The 15,123-nt window shown below is 34.1% G+C and overlaps 1 protein-coding gene and 1 long non-coding RNA gene across 2 annotated transcripts; one reads left to right on the top strand and one right to left on the bottom strand.

The window, feature by feature from the left end:
• Window positions 1-3,959: 3,959 nt before the first annotated feature.
• Window positions 3,960-12,445, top strand: LOC107889311 (uncharacterized). The gene is made up of 10 exons (XM_016813684.2): window positions 3,960-5,064; window positions 6,103-6,233; window positions 6,372-6,434; window positions 6,602-6,688; window positions 7,211-7,379; window positions 7,472-7,661; window positions 9,719-10,545; window positions 11,017-11,562; window positions 11,657-11,722; window positions 12,080-12,445. The coding sequence occupies exons 1-10, from the start codon at window positions 4,495-4,497 to the stop codon at window positions 12,185-12,187; spliced, it is 2,757 nt and encodes a 918-aa protein (XP_016669173.1). The 5' UTR covers window positions 3,960-4,494; the 3' UTR covers window positions 12,188-12,445.
• LOC107889313 (uncharacterized) lies at window positions 5,331-9,783 on the bottom strand. Its single transcript, XR_001681713.2, has 3 exons — window positions 9,646-9,783; window positions 6,043-6,148; window positions 5,331-5,820 (listed from the first exon to the last, which is right to left on the bottom strand). It is a non-coding gene; the product is annotated as an uncharacterized lncRNA (long non-coding RNA).
• Window positions 12,446-15,123: the final 2,678 nt, after the last annotated feature.

Below are 15,123 nucleotides of genomic sequence, written 5' to 3'. Positions count from 1 at the left end.
ATTTTTTTAGTAGCTATGATAGCTGAAAGGGAGCCTACTCGTAACAATCTAGGTCTGGTGAGACCCATAGTTTTGGTATATAGTAGTAAACAATCTGTCTGGCGTAGTGTTATCCATCCAAATGATTGTTTTGGCGTATACATGTGGGCGTATTATAACTGCCACATGAGTAAGTAAGATTTTGATTTCATGATATTTTGCTATATTAAGGAGAAGTTTGTGTTAATAGATAAAGTGTAAGTATGAAATGAGTATTCGCCAAAAGTATGGTACACTTGGTTCGTTTGGGACACTGTGATAATCAGATTGTAAGTAACTTCGTTAAAAATCAACTAGATAGCCTAGCTTGATAATTGTGAATGCAAGGTACTTAATTATATTTCTCTTGGAAACTAGAGGCCATTAAGAAGGCAAATCTAAAACATATAACACTTGTTAAATTTCACTAGTAAGTTGAGTCATATTTATATGCATGAAATGAGTTCTGAAAAGGGTTCTTCTTTTCTTCTTCTTCTTCCTTAAGTAGTATTCACTGATTCCTTCTTTAAGTCTGAATATATCTATTTATTGACAATTTAGAAGCTATGGTTCTTTAATGGTCAGTGGTTATATCATATTAGGGTAAGTGTTCCAGCTGTGCATGTTAAGTTCTAAATGAGTAAATCTATGTTTGGTATCTGAACAGTAAGACTACGAGTATAAGGTTTTTGCATGAGATTGTCAACGATTGAGATGATAAGTAATTTGTATGTACAAGAGTAATAATAGTGGAGCTTAGAACTGTAGTGGGTAAGTCTCTACCCTGACTCTCTCGTGTAAATCTTTCAAGTAAAAGTAATTATATATAAAAAAATGATGATAACTATAATAATCAGTAAATGTGGGATCATAGTAAGGATGAAGTATGTATTACTACGATGTGTAAAGTTCTTGTTGAGAATAATATTAACTGGTAAGCGTGCAGGTATAGTTTTGGTGCGAAAAGATGTCAATAAAAAATACGATCATCTGGGTAAGTAAGAATGAGAAATGTCCTATTGTGAAGCCTTTGGTAGGGTAGTTATAATGCTAACTAGATTGGCATGTCACGTATTGAAATTAAGTGTAAGATCATGAGCTAGAAGCCCATGGTAACGTGGTATGAATTGGAGCCGTTCATGGTGTGGCCTTCAGTAAGATGAGACTGGAAAGTTTGATAGTGATACATGAACGTGTATAAGACCGTGTGATTAATACCCATGGCATAATGTGATATGATTGTATATATGTTCATGGCATAGCCTTTGATAGTGTATAAATCGAAATGGCAGATTGCGACACATGAAACTTTGTATAAAACCATGAGGTAAAGACCTATGGCATCTTCTGTGAAGTCCATCGAGACAATAATGAGATTATGTATGATGTCTATATAGCGTGTTTTGTTTAGCCTGTATGGTGTAATCTGTCAAGAATGCCTTGTAAGATTTGAATGCCCGTCTTTATGGTAAGATATGAATAAATTCTATTAATCTATAATAAGTATGGCTAGTATAAAGTATTGAGAAGTACAGGGATTAAGAATTGAGTATGATCTGTGAAACAATTGAATAAGTCTTCGAAAAGAAATATATATTTGTGTGGTATGAAAAGTATCTGCTTTAATGATATGTAAATACTGAAAATGAATGATTTGTAATTGTGAAAGACTTTAGAAATTATTAAATTAATTGATCTGTCTGATGTGAGGGTTGAATTTGAGTTGTGGAATTCACTATATCTAAATCATATTGTATTGTCTTCTAAAATTATTCGGAATTGAGTTGATGTTAGTAATGTTTTCAAGTAATAATAAATTATCATATCTTGATCAAGATAATAAAAGAGCATTTGATATTTATTCATTGAAAATGAATATTTGAAATAAGATAAATTTATTTTTAGAAAAAAATTATTTTTAAATATCAACATTAAATTCTTTTCAAGATTTCAAATAATACGTGATTTATTGATAATTTTTCTTATAAAAGTGTCGTGATCTTCTTCACAGACGACTATACTCTCAAATTAATTTTATTTTCATTTTTGCATGCATGCATAACAAAATTTATTTTTAATGAATTCTATTTTATTTTAATATTTTATTTTAAATATGACAAATTTTTTAAGAAACCAAGCACACTTAAATAAAAATATATATAAAAACTCATGTTATTTTTAAAAATAGTTTGACGGCCTACAAAGTTGTTATGTTTTTTTTTTTTGAGATATCATTATTTAAAAAACATATATGACCTAATCATGTTGTATTTATGTCATTCTCATAATTTATAATTGTAATTGAAATATTATATCTTTCGATAAATTTTGCTATATTAATAATTTATCATGTTGATGTTAATTTTTATATCAAGTCATATTTTTTAAAAAATAAATTTTGTCTATTTTATGTTAGTACCTAAAATTATTCTATTTTTGGTATTACTTAACTTCTATGCTAATAAAGTTTTGAGTCTTGAATACTTAAGTTTGAGACCCATCATGTCCTTATAACACTTTAAAAAAAAACCTAACAAATATATTATTTTTTTTTCCAAGTTTACATCAATCATTTGAGAAGGAATTGAATCATCAACCATAATTAAATTAGAGAAATCAAATTGTTTTTCTCTTTAAATAAAAGTGGCTGTCAGTCAAATTCTATATTTTCTTAGGAGCATATCTTTTTATAATTCAAAATTGATGTTATTTGGAGTTGGAATCAACTAATGTCATATCTACCTAATAGATATTCTCTTTGAACATTTTTCATATAATCAAACGCTAATTTCAATGCTCTAATATCTTATATGCATGCACATATATAATCAGACACAGTAGACTTAAATATTAACAAGTGCCATACCTACCATCATATGCAATTAGTTTATAAGTAATTCTTTGATAGAAGTAATTAGTTTATACATTATTAATACACATAAATAATTATTATTATTATTATTAACCCAAGGCCTTATAGACCCCATTTCTTGGCACCTTCCCCAATCATGAATGGTGAATGAACCCTACTATTGGAATAAAAAACATCAATTGAATATTCAGTACCCACTACATGGTTTGTGCCATAAGGGGGTTCACTTCACATCTCAGCTACCAAAATTGAAAAGACCAATCATGATATGTGGACCATGCATGGATGATGACAGCTCTCACACCCCTCATGTATCTATTATCTCATATTTGTATTGTAAAATGAAACTATTTTGAAAGAAGCGGGCAAGAAAATTCATGTCATTAAATAAACCCAATTTGTGATGAGTCACTTTCATTTACCAATGACCATAGAAATTTGGTAACATCATACCTCAGCTGACACATGCCAAGACTCCCATCCAACAAGTTAAATGAAAATATAAAGGAATTTCAATCAAAGTTTTTTCACGTTTTGTGATCTAATAATTACATTAGTTTGTAGTTAAATTTAAAGTCGAGTTAAATTAAATCTCTAAATATGAAGTAAATTTTTTTAATATTATTTTATTCATCTACAAAATTCAAAATCTAAAATTTTACTTAAGAGACATCAAGCTCTTAACCACTCAAACCAATGAAAAAAGCTTTTCATGATCTCTATGCTTGGAAACTCTTCCTTTTTTTTTTATTCTGAGACCCTTAGTATTCGATAATCATTAAGTTCTGATTAAATTGAGGATCAGACCTCTAAACGAAAGGGATAAATATCTTTCGATGATATTTTTTTCATAAATAAAAATCGAATTAAATACCTTACTTAAGAACATCAAACTCTTTACGATTCGATCTAACTATAAAAATTTTTGATGATTTATATCCTTGGAACCAAATAATGAAGGACGGTAGTGGACCCCCGCCCCATGTATTGACCAAGTGGCTTTAGTTGTAAACTCATTTGATCACTGAGCAAACATGTAAGAAACAAGAACAAATCTAAGCGTTAGTATAGAATTTCAGGAACAGGATTTACTTCATAAAAGTAGCCAAAGATATTTTCCAACATCATGTTTAACCGTACTGTTTAAACTTTAAACATGGCAACGAATTATTACAAGAGTGACACAAATTCTATGTCATTAGGTAAGAAAAAAGCATCACTAACTGCAACAACAAACGCAGAGTAGAAAAACAAGCTAACCAAAACAAACGTAGAAGCTTGACTTTGCTGCGAGTTTACTGATAAAGATGCCCGGCAATATAGGGATAGCTGTAACTATTTCTCTACTCCATCTTCCATGGGCCCCCGCTGCCATGATCTTCTTTCTCAGGCACTCGTGGCAATAGAGAGGCCATGAAAGGAGCAGCTGTAGTGTCCTCTAAGTACTTTACGATAGCCTTTTTCCCTAAGGGGTCCATATGGGGCACCACAAACTGTAAAAAACCAACCTAATTTTGCTTATGACAAAATCAGCAATATCTTAGTTTGGTAGAGTTCTGTTATACCTAGCTTCATCTTCCCTTTTCTAAGGTTCTTCAGCTGCCATGTTTATATTCCGTTTAAAACTTTTCATCTGGGTCCTTTTGTCAATAAGCTATCTTGCCTTTTTCACTTCTGCTTCTTTGTGCAAACAGTTTGTTCAACAAACGACTAGGCAATTCGAGCAGGAAACAGATCGGTTCTGGGAGTTTCAAGTGCAATCCAACAGATGGGTTGAAGTGAAACTTCCTTTTGATCTTGTATCTTGTGTTAACGATAACTGTAATAAAGTGGGTTTGATTGATCAAACAAAAGGGACCAAAGAAGAAAACTTAGGAAACGAAAAAGATGCTTCTAACCAAAACAACAACAGTATGAAGGATGGTAATATTGGAAGACTAGATGAAAACTCTTATGCAAATTTGCCTCAAAGAAAAAGAATCTCCTTGACTAAAATGTCTGATACATCCATTTGGGTCACTGGTGGAAGTGGGTCTATCTATGAGAGGTTCTGGAATGGAGTTCAGTGGGTTATAGCACCACATGATTTGCATCTATCCGCAGGTTCTGCAGTCTCAGTCTTGATAGTCAACCAGACAATTCTTGCCATCTCAGAGGAAGGAAATCTATACCAGGTACCACTAAATACCAATTGTTTTAAATTTTACATTAGATGAAATAGTATGAACTTTACAGGATTGCATAGTGAAAACTTCTGGTTATCCTAAATTTGGATGAGATGAATTTCTTCCTATGGTAACGAATAAAGTAAACTTCAACTAAACTATATTTGGATCATTTTCTCTCCCATGTATGTGCCAGTTATTAGAAAGTTTATACAATCTTCTGATGAGTATTTTAATGTCCATAAGAGCTACAGAATAGAAATATAGCATGCACATAGAACGACTTTGATGATCATGCATATATAGAAAACCATGAAGCCAAATTTCAATTATTTTGGAACAAAGAGAAGTAGGAAAGGAATCCAATGGGCCAACGGTATTTCTGAAATATGTAAAACATTAATGGAGAGCCTCAGGCACAACTCCACCGGTATAAAGATAGATTTCAATCATAGCTAACAGGTAACAAGGCTGACACCAATACAGAACACATACTTCAACAGTATGGTTGGACACGAAAGGGAGGAGAGAGGGATAGTGTGATGCGTGCATGGGTGGGGGGTAAATTTTACATGAATTCATATTCCCTAATGAACTCAAAACCTCGACCAAAAACAGCACATGAATTTTGACATGATCTTGTGTTTGATCCAAGTGGAGTTAGCCTAAGTTGCCTTTTTCAACTTGTAGCTCTTTCAATTTGCTTCTCAACACATCTTGAATCGCCTCAATTGGACTTCTGTAGCTCAAATGACAATCAATTTACTGAAACAGAAAGGAGCAAAGTTTCAGTCTAACATGTCTGAAAATTAACCAACATACCAAACCCAAAAAAGCTCACTTCTTAAAATCCTGAAAACAAACGATTTCAGAGTAAATTGTCCACTTCTATTATTTTAGGTTAGAATACTTTAAAACCCCATCCTCAACTTTTTGAATCCGTAGCCAGAATAATATAACACATAAAATCTTGCAAAAGGCACGTACTTGTATTGTGACCACAAGGGTTCCTTGTTATTATAGGCTGATTTATCTTCCTTTTTTCAGATGCAACTCGGTGACAACTCGCAACCAATATGGGTGGAGTTCAAACCTGCATTCAATCAAAGTACAAATGAAGAAGCAGAACAGAGTTCAGTGATTCAAATAAAGTCCAGTACTGTTTCATATGATGGACAGTAAGTACATTAATTCAACATCAAGAATTTTGTTTCAGGGAATAACACATGATAGAGGGGCGTGATCAAATTTCATTGCATTATGTAAGCAATTTCCCACTACTAACAGTTTCGTTGTTTTTTCTGAACTCAATGTAGGAGAGTTTATTTCTGCACAAAGAACGGCTTGTTGCTAGAACTCAGCGAGGTTGAACCTCCAAGGTAGAAACCTTTTCCTTTCAAAGTCTTAAAGCAAATAGAGAACTTCATTCGTTGCGACCATTGATGACTCAATTCTTATATGCCAGTCTATAAATGAGATTCAGATTTCAATAGCAGACTCTAATATACAGTATGGCTTATGTGTTGTAATTGTAAATATAGAGCAGGTGGGAGAATCATGGCCGGCCACCAGGAGCAGATGTCGCAGCAATTGCTGATGCAGCTAGAATTAGAGCAGAAGTTGTATATACAATAAGGAGCTCTCCCTTTCTCTCCAGATGTACAGAAACATCCAAAATACTCTAGTCTTACTTTTTATCCAGCAAAGAGATATTGAAAATCTTTAGTCTAACAAGGCATATGTTATTAGTTTTGGTATAAGGTTCAATATTCCTACTCTACTTAAGATGATGGATCAAATTTACAGCTCAACTTTGAACAGGTGCAGGTGCAATTTTACTGCTATTTCAAATTTGACTCAAAGATAGTCAAAAGCTAAAATATTTTGTGGAACATTCCACTATTTTTCACAAATGTTATTTTGCCATTAACTTCTGACTATTTTTTAACCAAATTATAAAGCATTGTCAAATGGAGAAATGAATGCACAATAAAATAAAATGCTTCTCCAAAACAAGATCCTAAGGTATAAAAGAAAGAGTTATGTGTGAATGCCACAAATGTCTATGCATGTTGCTATCAGAGTATAAACTATAACCCGTTGTTTATTTCACTTTTAAGATTCACCAAAGTTAGTTAAACATGAAATGGTGCAATAGTTCTGCAGGTGATCTCTATGAATATGATAAGAACTCAAGGCCATCATGGAAAAAGCATCTAAAGAGTGTAGATGCATCAAAAGAGGGTTCTCTAATACCACTCATGGGGTGCACCGTACATGGCTTGATTGGAGATCACTCTATATCCTTGTTTCTCCTAACAAAGGTACTCTGCATTACAAACTAATAACACAATGCATACATATCCTATTATCCTAAATTTAATGTCATGTCTAATGGACTTCCTTTGATATATAGGGAGGTAAGTTGGTAGAGAGACGACTATATCAACGGAAATGGAAATGGATAAATCATGAAAGTCCAGAAGATCATCACCTGACATCTATTACTCCCTTGCTGGAAGATGAACCAAATGAAACATTCATCTCATTGTTTCTAACTACATCCACCGGATCAGTTTTTGAGTATCGAATACCAAACCATTCAGGTAAGTCAAGTAGTATTAAAAAGTGAAGAAACCTTTGCTATTTCTTATCCAAATGACAGCTTTGTACCTCTATTTATACAAAGATACAATAGTTACTCTAGGAAAGAAATCAGGATCCTATCCCAAAGAATCAGTTTATCCCTAGAAATCAGTCTATCCCTACAAATCTGGAACAATTATGGATCTACAGCACTACTATATTTACAGCTGAAGAATGTACCTCGCCTAGTGGCTGATATTTTGGTTTTGATCTCAAAAAATAAGGGCTACATCATTGATCTTGGAATAAGATTGACCTATTGCCTCCCATATTTCTCGAGTAGTTGAAAGGAACATAAAAGGTCCACCTAGTTTAGAATCTATAGAAATCAAAAGCCACCATATAATCAAGGAATCTTCTTCAACCCATGCACTGAACTTGGGATCAATTATGGTTGGAGCAGACTAATGACATAGATTCCATTGACAATTTGTAACCACTGCAGATAGTTTCTTCAATTGAGATGATAAGCAGGGTTCAAATTCTGTAGTCCCCCATTTGATTGACTATTTCAGTAAGTGTTTGAGGAATTATTTCAGATTCTAGCCATTTTCAAGGTGATATTCAGCAATGAAGGAAGATAGGTTTTTGAACTAAGGTTTCAACAATGAAGGTTGATAAGTTTTCTTAGACTAAGGTTTCAACAAAAGGCTGTAAATGAATGGAGAGAAGATTTTAGGAATACCTAGCTCCGATAACATAAATATTTATTGTTTCTTATTCCAAATGATACAATAGTTATTCTAGGAAAGAAATCAGGATCCTATCTCAAAATATCAGTCTATCCCTACAAATTTGAAACAATTATAGATTTACGGCACTACAATATTTGCACCTAAAGAATCCATGAGATTCTCCAAAAAAAAGTACCAGCAATCTTCTCTTCTTCCTTTAATAATGGAAAAAAATCAATAGCTTGATTGATAATCTTCCTTGAATGGTAACTTTAAACATATTAGTTATTTATAAGGTTAAGTTGAATGGTCCCCAAATAGCTTTTTCTTTTTTTTTTTTCTTTTCTTTGGCTATGTGACTCCAATTCTTCATTTTTCTTGAAGTACCTGCATTTGTCATATATTCATCTATCTTGGAAAAAAAACATTTAAGAATCTGAACATATCCATGTTGGAAACATAACCATAAACAAAACTAACCCTAAGTTCAAATAACACTGTTTTTTCAGACATCTAGTTATTGATATCAATAACAATCTCTTTCCGAGCCACATCAGAGTATATGTCTAAATTCTATTGAATATCCCTCTAACTCTAAGGAACGGCCATTGTAGTTCTTGCAAGAAACCAGTTATGATCTGAGGACATGAGAGAACCTAGTACAGTCCAAAAAAAGTAGAGAAGAAATAATAAGATTAAAGGTAACTGCCAAATATGGAAATCAATGATATTAAGATATTTTTCACAATCTGACTATACATATACCAGGTGGCCTTCAAAATTAAATATTTGTCTTAGTCCCCCCTAAATAATCATACATATATATATATCAGTTAATTCACTTATCAGTATAAAGCTGAAGAATTCATGAAAAGAACTAAAGGAAAAATGTGTTAAGGGGCCTTGACAGTAGACTTTAGAAAGTCAACGAGGGAGTAGATGATAAAGCAACCAACATTAAGTTTAGAAGTAACATAAGTTACAAAATGACTTCGAAAAGCAACTTTTAGATCAGTGAGTTTAACTGAATAATGAAGAAGACTCAAATCTCAGCCACAAAAAGATATCTAACTACAATATAAGTATCTTAAGTTCCTAGAACCAACTTCTCATGCAAAACATGTAAACTCATTGAGGGAAACAAATGAGGTTGCCCTTTCTTATGCACATGTAGTTCAGGGAACTCATGGCTTTTATATGAGACCTCTAAGCAAGTTCAAAAAAATGTATGAAATTATGTAGTCTTAAGATAATGATGCATGTTTATTACCTGCTAGTTACAGTCTTCTTGATATCTGGCAACCACAGTAGATCCTCAATTTAACTTTTACATGTGAAGACAGGTACAGCTCAAGAGAACCAAATCTCAGTAACATGGCTGAATCATATGCATCCACCAAATGCAAAAGCTGCAAGAGGTATTGCAGGACTAAGATTTCAACTTGGCAGGACCCTGTTTGCACTGGATGACGGTAGACTTGCAGAGTTACATATGCCTAACCTAGGTGGTGAGAATTCAGGGCCAACACATCAATTTAACATGAGAAAAAAAGTATCCTCTAAGTATGTCTGGTCAATATTAGATGCGCCTGAGACAGAAGGATGGAATGCTGAGTATTGTACAGAAGAACGTGGACCTATGAATTGCATAGCAGGTATAAAAGATGAATCAAACGATGCAGGTAATACAAGATCCCTGACAAGAAGGAGAAAGGGTAATAAAGCACAACAAGAGTACTTATCTCCAAGCACATCCAGGAGTGCCCTTGCAGAAACATCAAAAGAATACAGTTTCCCAGATAACTGGACTAACACTAATTTCCGACTGAGGATGATGCAAGCAGGTGTATCATTTTTTATGGTAACAGATGAGGGTTTGACGTTTGAATATCTTTACACTGAAAATGTATGGCTCTGGTTAAGGCACGACCATTCAACACCTATGAGAGGTTCCCTAGGAAACTACAATGGAAGTTTATTTTTTGTTGACATTTATGGAACCTTGCTTATCAGAGAAAGGACCGGAAATGACCTAGCATGGATAAATTGCACTGCAATGAGGAAAGGAGCACAAGTTACGGCAGGTCCTCCTTGGGATGGTAAACTGAAAGTCACAGCAGAAGATGCACTCTTTTTTGTGAGCAGAAGTGGAAGACTACTTCAGTTCACAGTAAGTAGCAAATAAAATAAAATCTGAAAAGCAAACAGATTAATTACAAGATGGTTCGTTTAGGATTTTCTTTCTTTCTTCTTTTCCTCCTATAAGAAAAAACAAATAAAAGGCCAAAACGAAAAGATAACAAGCCTGCTGCTTTTTCATTTCTGAAATTCTTCCATAAGAGACACAAGCCTTGAATTATATATTCAAGTACCGACTCAGTTTATCACATTTTCACCATATTATACCTAAAACCATCTTACCAGTGAAAATTTTCAAATTATACCTTAAGAAGAGCCACATTCTGAGTATCCAGAATGATATGGCAGCGTCAAGGGCAATTGACTACTAGATAAACTAGAGTAAGATATATAACGTTAACATAACATAATTCCATTATCTAGTCTTCAAAAACTAGTCATTGAGATTCGTTACTTTGCTCCCAAAGTGTTGCACTAACCAACATCCTTACATGTCATGTAGGTTGCCCTGAGAAAGTTCAAATGGAAATACTGCCGAAACCCTCCAGAAACCAAACTTGCATGCATAATAGACCAAGAAATCTTTAGGGAGAATATAGTGTTTGTTGTTGGAAGAAATGGTCGGCTCTACCAGTATAACAAAGTAACTGAATTGTGGCATGAGCATCACCAATCTCAGCATTTGGTTCTATCCAGGTTGCCAGGAACTGCCATAAGGCCTTCATTCTTTTCATTAACAGGTTCACTTTTCATGCTTTCAGAAGATGGTGGATTAGTTGAATATCACTGGAATGCATGGGATGGTTGGATCTGGGTAGAACATGGCACTCCATGCAAAGATGTTAACTTAGTTGCTCCTCCTGGTCCATTTTTCAAAGGCAATCAACTGCTTTTGATAGGTTCAGACGGAAATGTATACCTAAGGTACATGGACCAATTGACATGGAGATGGAAAAACTGTGGTTCCCCGCATGATAGAGACAAAGATACTGAAGATCAAACAAAAATGGAGAACCCAAATTATTCGAATGGTAACTGTGACCCAAAGGTTAGTATCCAGCCATCCACATTCACTTACTCCTGCATGCCTACAACAACAGTGATGTTAAACTGATTTTTAAAATCTCTACAAATATGGACAGGTTGCTTCTACAAGACCAATTCCACTTTCTGAAAATTCAGCTATTTTCGAGCTAAGAGATGGCAGAGTAAGCAATTCAAGACCATAATTTATCCATATTTGTAATTTTCTAACATCTGATAATTATCCTAAGCAACCAAAACACAGACATAAAAGGTAAATAATGCATTTCATGAACATTTCATACAAACAAACAAAAAGAAAAAAAATCAATCTAGAAAATGTCATCACAGACTAGGCAAAAACTCAACTGAAGTTCTTTACGTTATTTTGTTCAAGTTTCCTATTAAAACATTCTGGGATCCACAACAATCAAGCAACTTTAAACATGCAACAGAATTTCAATGGAAAAAGAAAAATCCTTGCTTTAAGCTTTGTATTGAGAAATGTGTAAGATAGTCATGAAATTTATTAAATTATGCAGTTGGCAGAAATTCGGGAAGTTCAGGACAAGCAATGGGTATGGATACGGATAATTGGCACTCCAACAAGTACATGCACAGCAAGTTATTGGATTGCTTTGGCGTCATGAATACCCCCAACAAATTTCTTTTTGCTTTTTCATTTCGTTTACCGATTTTTACAGAGACGTTAGAGTTTAGATATATATATATATAGGTAAAAAGATGCGAATTTGAATGTATATTAAACAAATTACAGAATCTTTTACACATATTGTACAGCTGCAACAAGCAAAAGTAAAACCAGCGAGAAAATAGATGTTTACTTAATGCTGAGAACGATTGTTTAATTTACAAATAAGAAGAAAGAAACTTACCTAAATTTGAAATTCGGAGAGATTTTTTAACTTGAAGCATCGCTTTCAGAGTGAAAATGGCCTATTTTTGTTTTTTTTTCTTTTAAGTTAAAACCGATATTAGAAACACCAGTTTCCGATAATATTCACCCACGGTGTTTTTATTCTTCTAAACACTCTTCTGCATTGCTTAAAAAAAATTAAAAAGTTAAATGCATTGTTTAGTCTGCTACCCTAGCAAGGTTTTGTCTGCCGCCGCTGGCAAGAAGTTTTAGGTCTTTGGTGTTTTTTCGTTCTTTTGTTAGTGCTTGTTCTTTGAAGTCTGGCCTCTGCAAGGCGACGTAGGTGCATGCTTAGTGGCTTGGATCTATTGAAAGGTAGAAAAATTGGGATTCTACACCTGCAAACATGGAGAACGCATTGGCTCAACTCTCAATAAATGAAGAAGAACACGAAATTATTCAAATTCAACCAGATCTGAGTAGGGAAGAAGAGGGAGAGAGTTTTCTATTAGTGGGTTGTTTTTTGACAGCCAATATCATACATTTTCCAGCAATGAAAAGTACTTTGGCTAACTTATGGCCTAACCGGATTCACGATGTTCCTGTTAGTTTATATTCTGAAAATTTGGCGATCCAGATAAGAATTTTCATTGGTGTTTTTCTGGAATATGATGGATCCAATCTGGGGAAGGAGAATAGGACTTTCATGAGAATCAGAGTTCAAATTGATGTTAGACGCCCATTGAAAAGGGAAAAAACAGATTCTATTATATGGGAGATGTTCATATTTCAATTTTAAATATGAGCGATTGCCATTATTTTGTTTCTATTACGGTCGACTGGGTCACAGTGATTCCTTTTGTGAAGATAGGATGATGCTCGGTGTGGAAGCTGCTGATATGGGTTAGGATTTAACCTTACGAGCTCAATCTAGAAAAGCTCGAGCTATGAATAGTATCTGGCTACGTGAGGTTGGTGATGTCAAAGTGGATGGTAGTAATGACAGTAAAGGACTCATAGTGAATGGGATGTGGCGGGCTGAAAACAGATAGAGTTGTGGAAGGAAGGTAGACCCAATTCTTGGTTTTAATATAGAAGGGGATTCATCAGCTTCTGGCGAACGATTGAAGAGGGTATGGCCAGGGCAGATACAGACTTTTATGGATCACGACATAGAAGATACAGCTTTAATAGGAGAGGAGGGCAAAAAGAGATCTAGAGTGGAAGAGGATGAGCCAACAGGAACAAATGAGGTGAGTAAGTTAATGCCAAAAAGTGGGAGATCTGGAGATCAAAATCAATTATTATCGGCGGCTACCAGGAGGCAAGCCGACCGATTTAATGAAAATCCTAAGTTGGAATGTCCGTGGTTTGGGGAAATCACGGACAAATTGGAGGCTTCGGTATATGCTGAAGCTTTATAATCCCCAAGTGATAAACATGTCAAATTGCATATTTTTTGTGCTTAATTTGGTTTATTGATGAACTGAACCTTGCTAATTAAGTGTTTTTATGATTTAATTCTTGTCAGGGATGCAATTGATCAAAAGTAAGCTGAAAAGGGGCCAAATTAGAAGAAAATTATTGGAATGGGTCAAAGCGAAAAGATGGAGCAAGCCAAGGACTAGTCATAAATTTGACTTTGTAAAAAGCCAAAAATAGGAAATTCTATTTAAGTTTATTTTAATTTTATTTATTTTTAATTATTATTATTTTAGATTTTATATTAATTTTCTTAAGCTATTTTAGTAAACCCTATCTATATAAATAGGGGTTTTAGTTCTTAGGAAATCATCCATTAATCAATTGTCTTTACATTCCTATTTCATTTTGGAATTCCATTATCCACCTTGTTTTTCTTTTTCTTAATTCAATTGAGCATTAGATTATTTTGTCTTCTTTTACAAAATTTATCTAATTCTCTTTGCAAATATTTTCCTATCCATTTCCACTACCTTTTTCATATAATTTCTATCATTTCCATAACCTTCAAGCATGATTAAATTCATGCCACACTAAACCCCTTTCAGTTTTAAGTCGGTGTTAACCCCGTCAAAAAACCCATGAGTTACGAACCCGAGCTGTTTAACTCCCAACTTTCGATATTTATTATTTCTCCGGATTAAAAGTATGACTTCATCAACTCACAAAGTCTAGACAACACTAAGTCAAAAAAGACGTCGTTTGAGTTAGTGTGGCTAGACGTACAGTTGGAATTCCGAAAGGATCGATTGTCTAATTGGTCTTCCATGAACACATTGGCGTGCCAAGTGAGGATTGTTGTTTGGTTCCGTCAAGGGAAGTAGTAACCAGATTTAAATGTCCCAAACATTTGAAGGCATTGGTTCGAGCTAGGCTCTTCTTAAACGCAAAGCTGCCAGAGTTCTAAATCACGAACGTTTCGTAGGTTGTTCGATCGGTAAGGGTTAGTTATAGGACGTTCCATAACTAATTTACACAAGGAAGAGTTGGTGTCCGAGGCGTCCTTGGTAGCTATAACTAGCTTATCGGAAAAGAAGAGTTCACCTAATTTCGAGGAACGGGTCAAAGACGGGAAAACCCGTGCTTAAGGCTGAGCTAAGTTTTATTGATTTTCCTTTAAATTATTTCGTTATTTATTTTTATTTCATCTTTTACTTTTTACTTTTTACGTTTTCTTGTGTTTATTTTAGGTTTCATATTTTATTTCCCCCCCCAAACGTCGCGGGC

The sequence above is a fragment of the Gossypium hirsutum genome, chromosome A09, assembly GCF_007990345.1.
Source record: "Gossypium hirsutum isolate 1008001.06 chromosome A09, Gossypium_hirsutum_v2.1, whole genome shotgun sequence".
In the NCBI taxonomy this organism is placed as follows: Eukaryota; Viridiplantae; Streptophyta; class Magnoliopsida; order Malvales; family Malvaceae; genus Gossypium; species Gossypium hirsutum.
Note: the sequence above shows the minus strand (reverse complement) of the source record. Positions and strands in the feature narration are given on the sequence as shown.

Excerpts from the sequence above, each read along its gene's own strand:
- LOC107889311 (XM_016813684.2), top strand. The coding sequence starts at position 4,495 with ATGTTTATATTCCGTTTAAAACTTTTCATCTGGGTCCTTTTGTCAATA. Across the intron at positions 5,065-6,102 it reads AGGAAGGAAATCTATACCAG|ATGCAACTCGGTGACAACTC; the intron begins GTACCACTAAAT and ends TCCTTTTTTCAG. Across the intron at positions 6,234-6,371 it reads ACTGTTTCATATGATGGACA|GAGAGTTTATTTCTGCACAA; the intron begins GTAAGTACATTA and ends AACTCAATGTAG.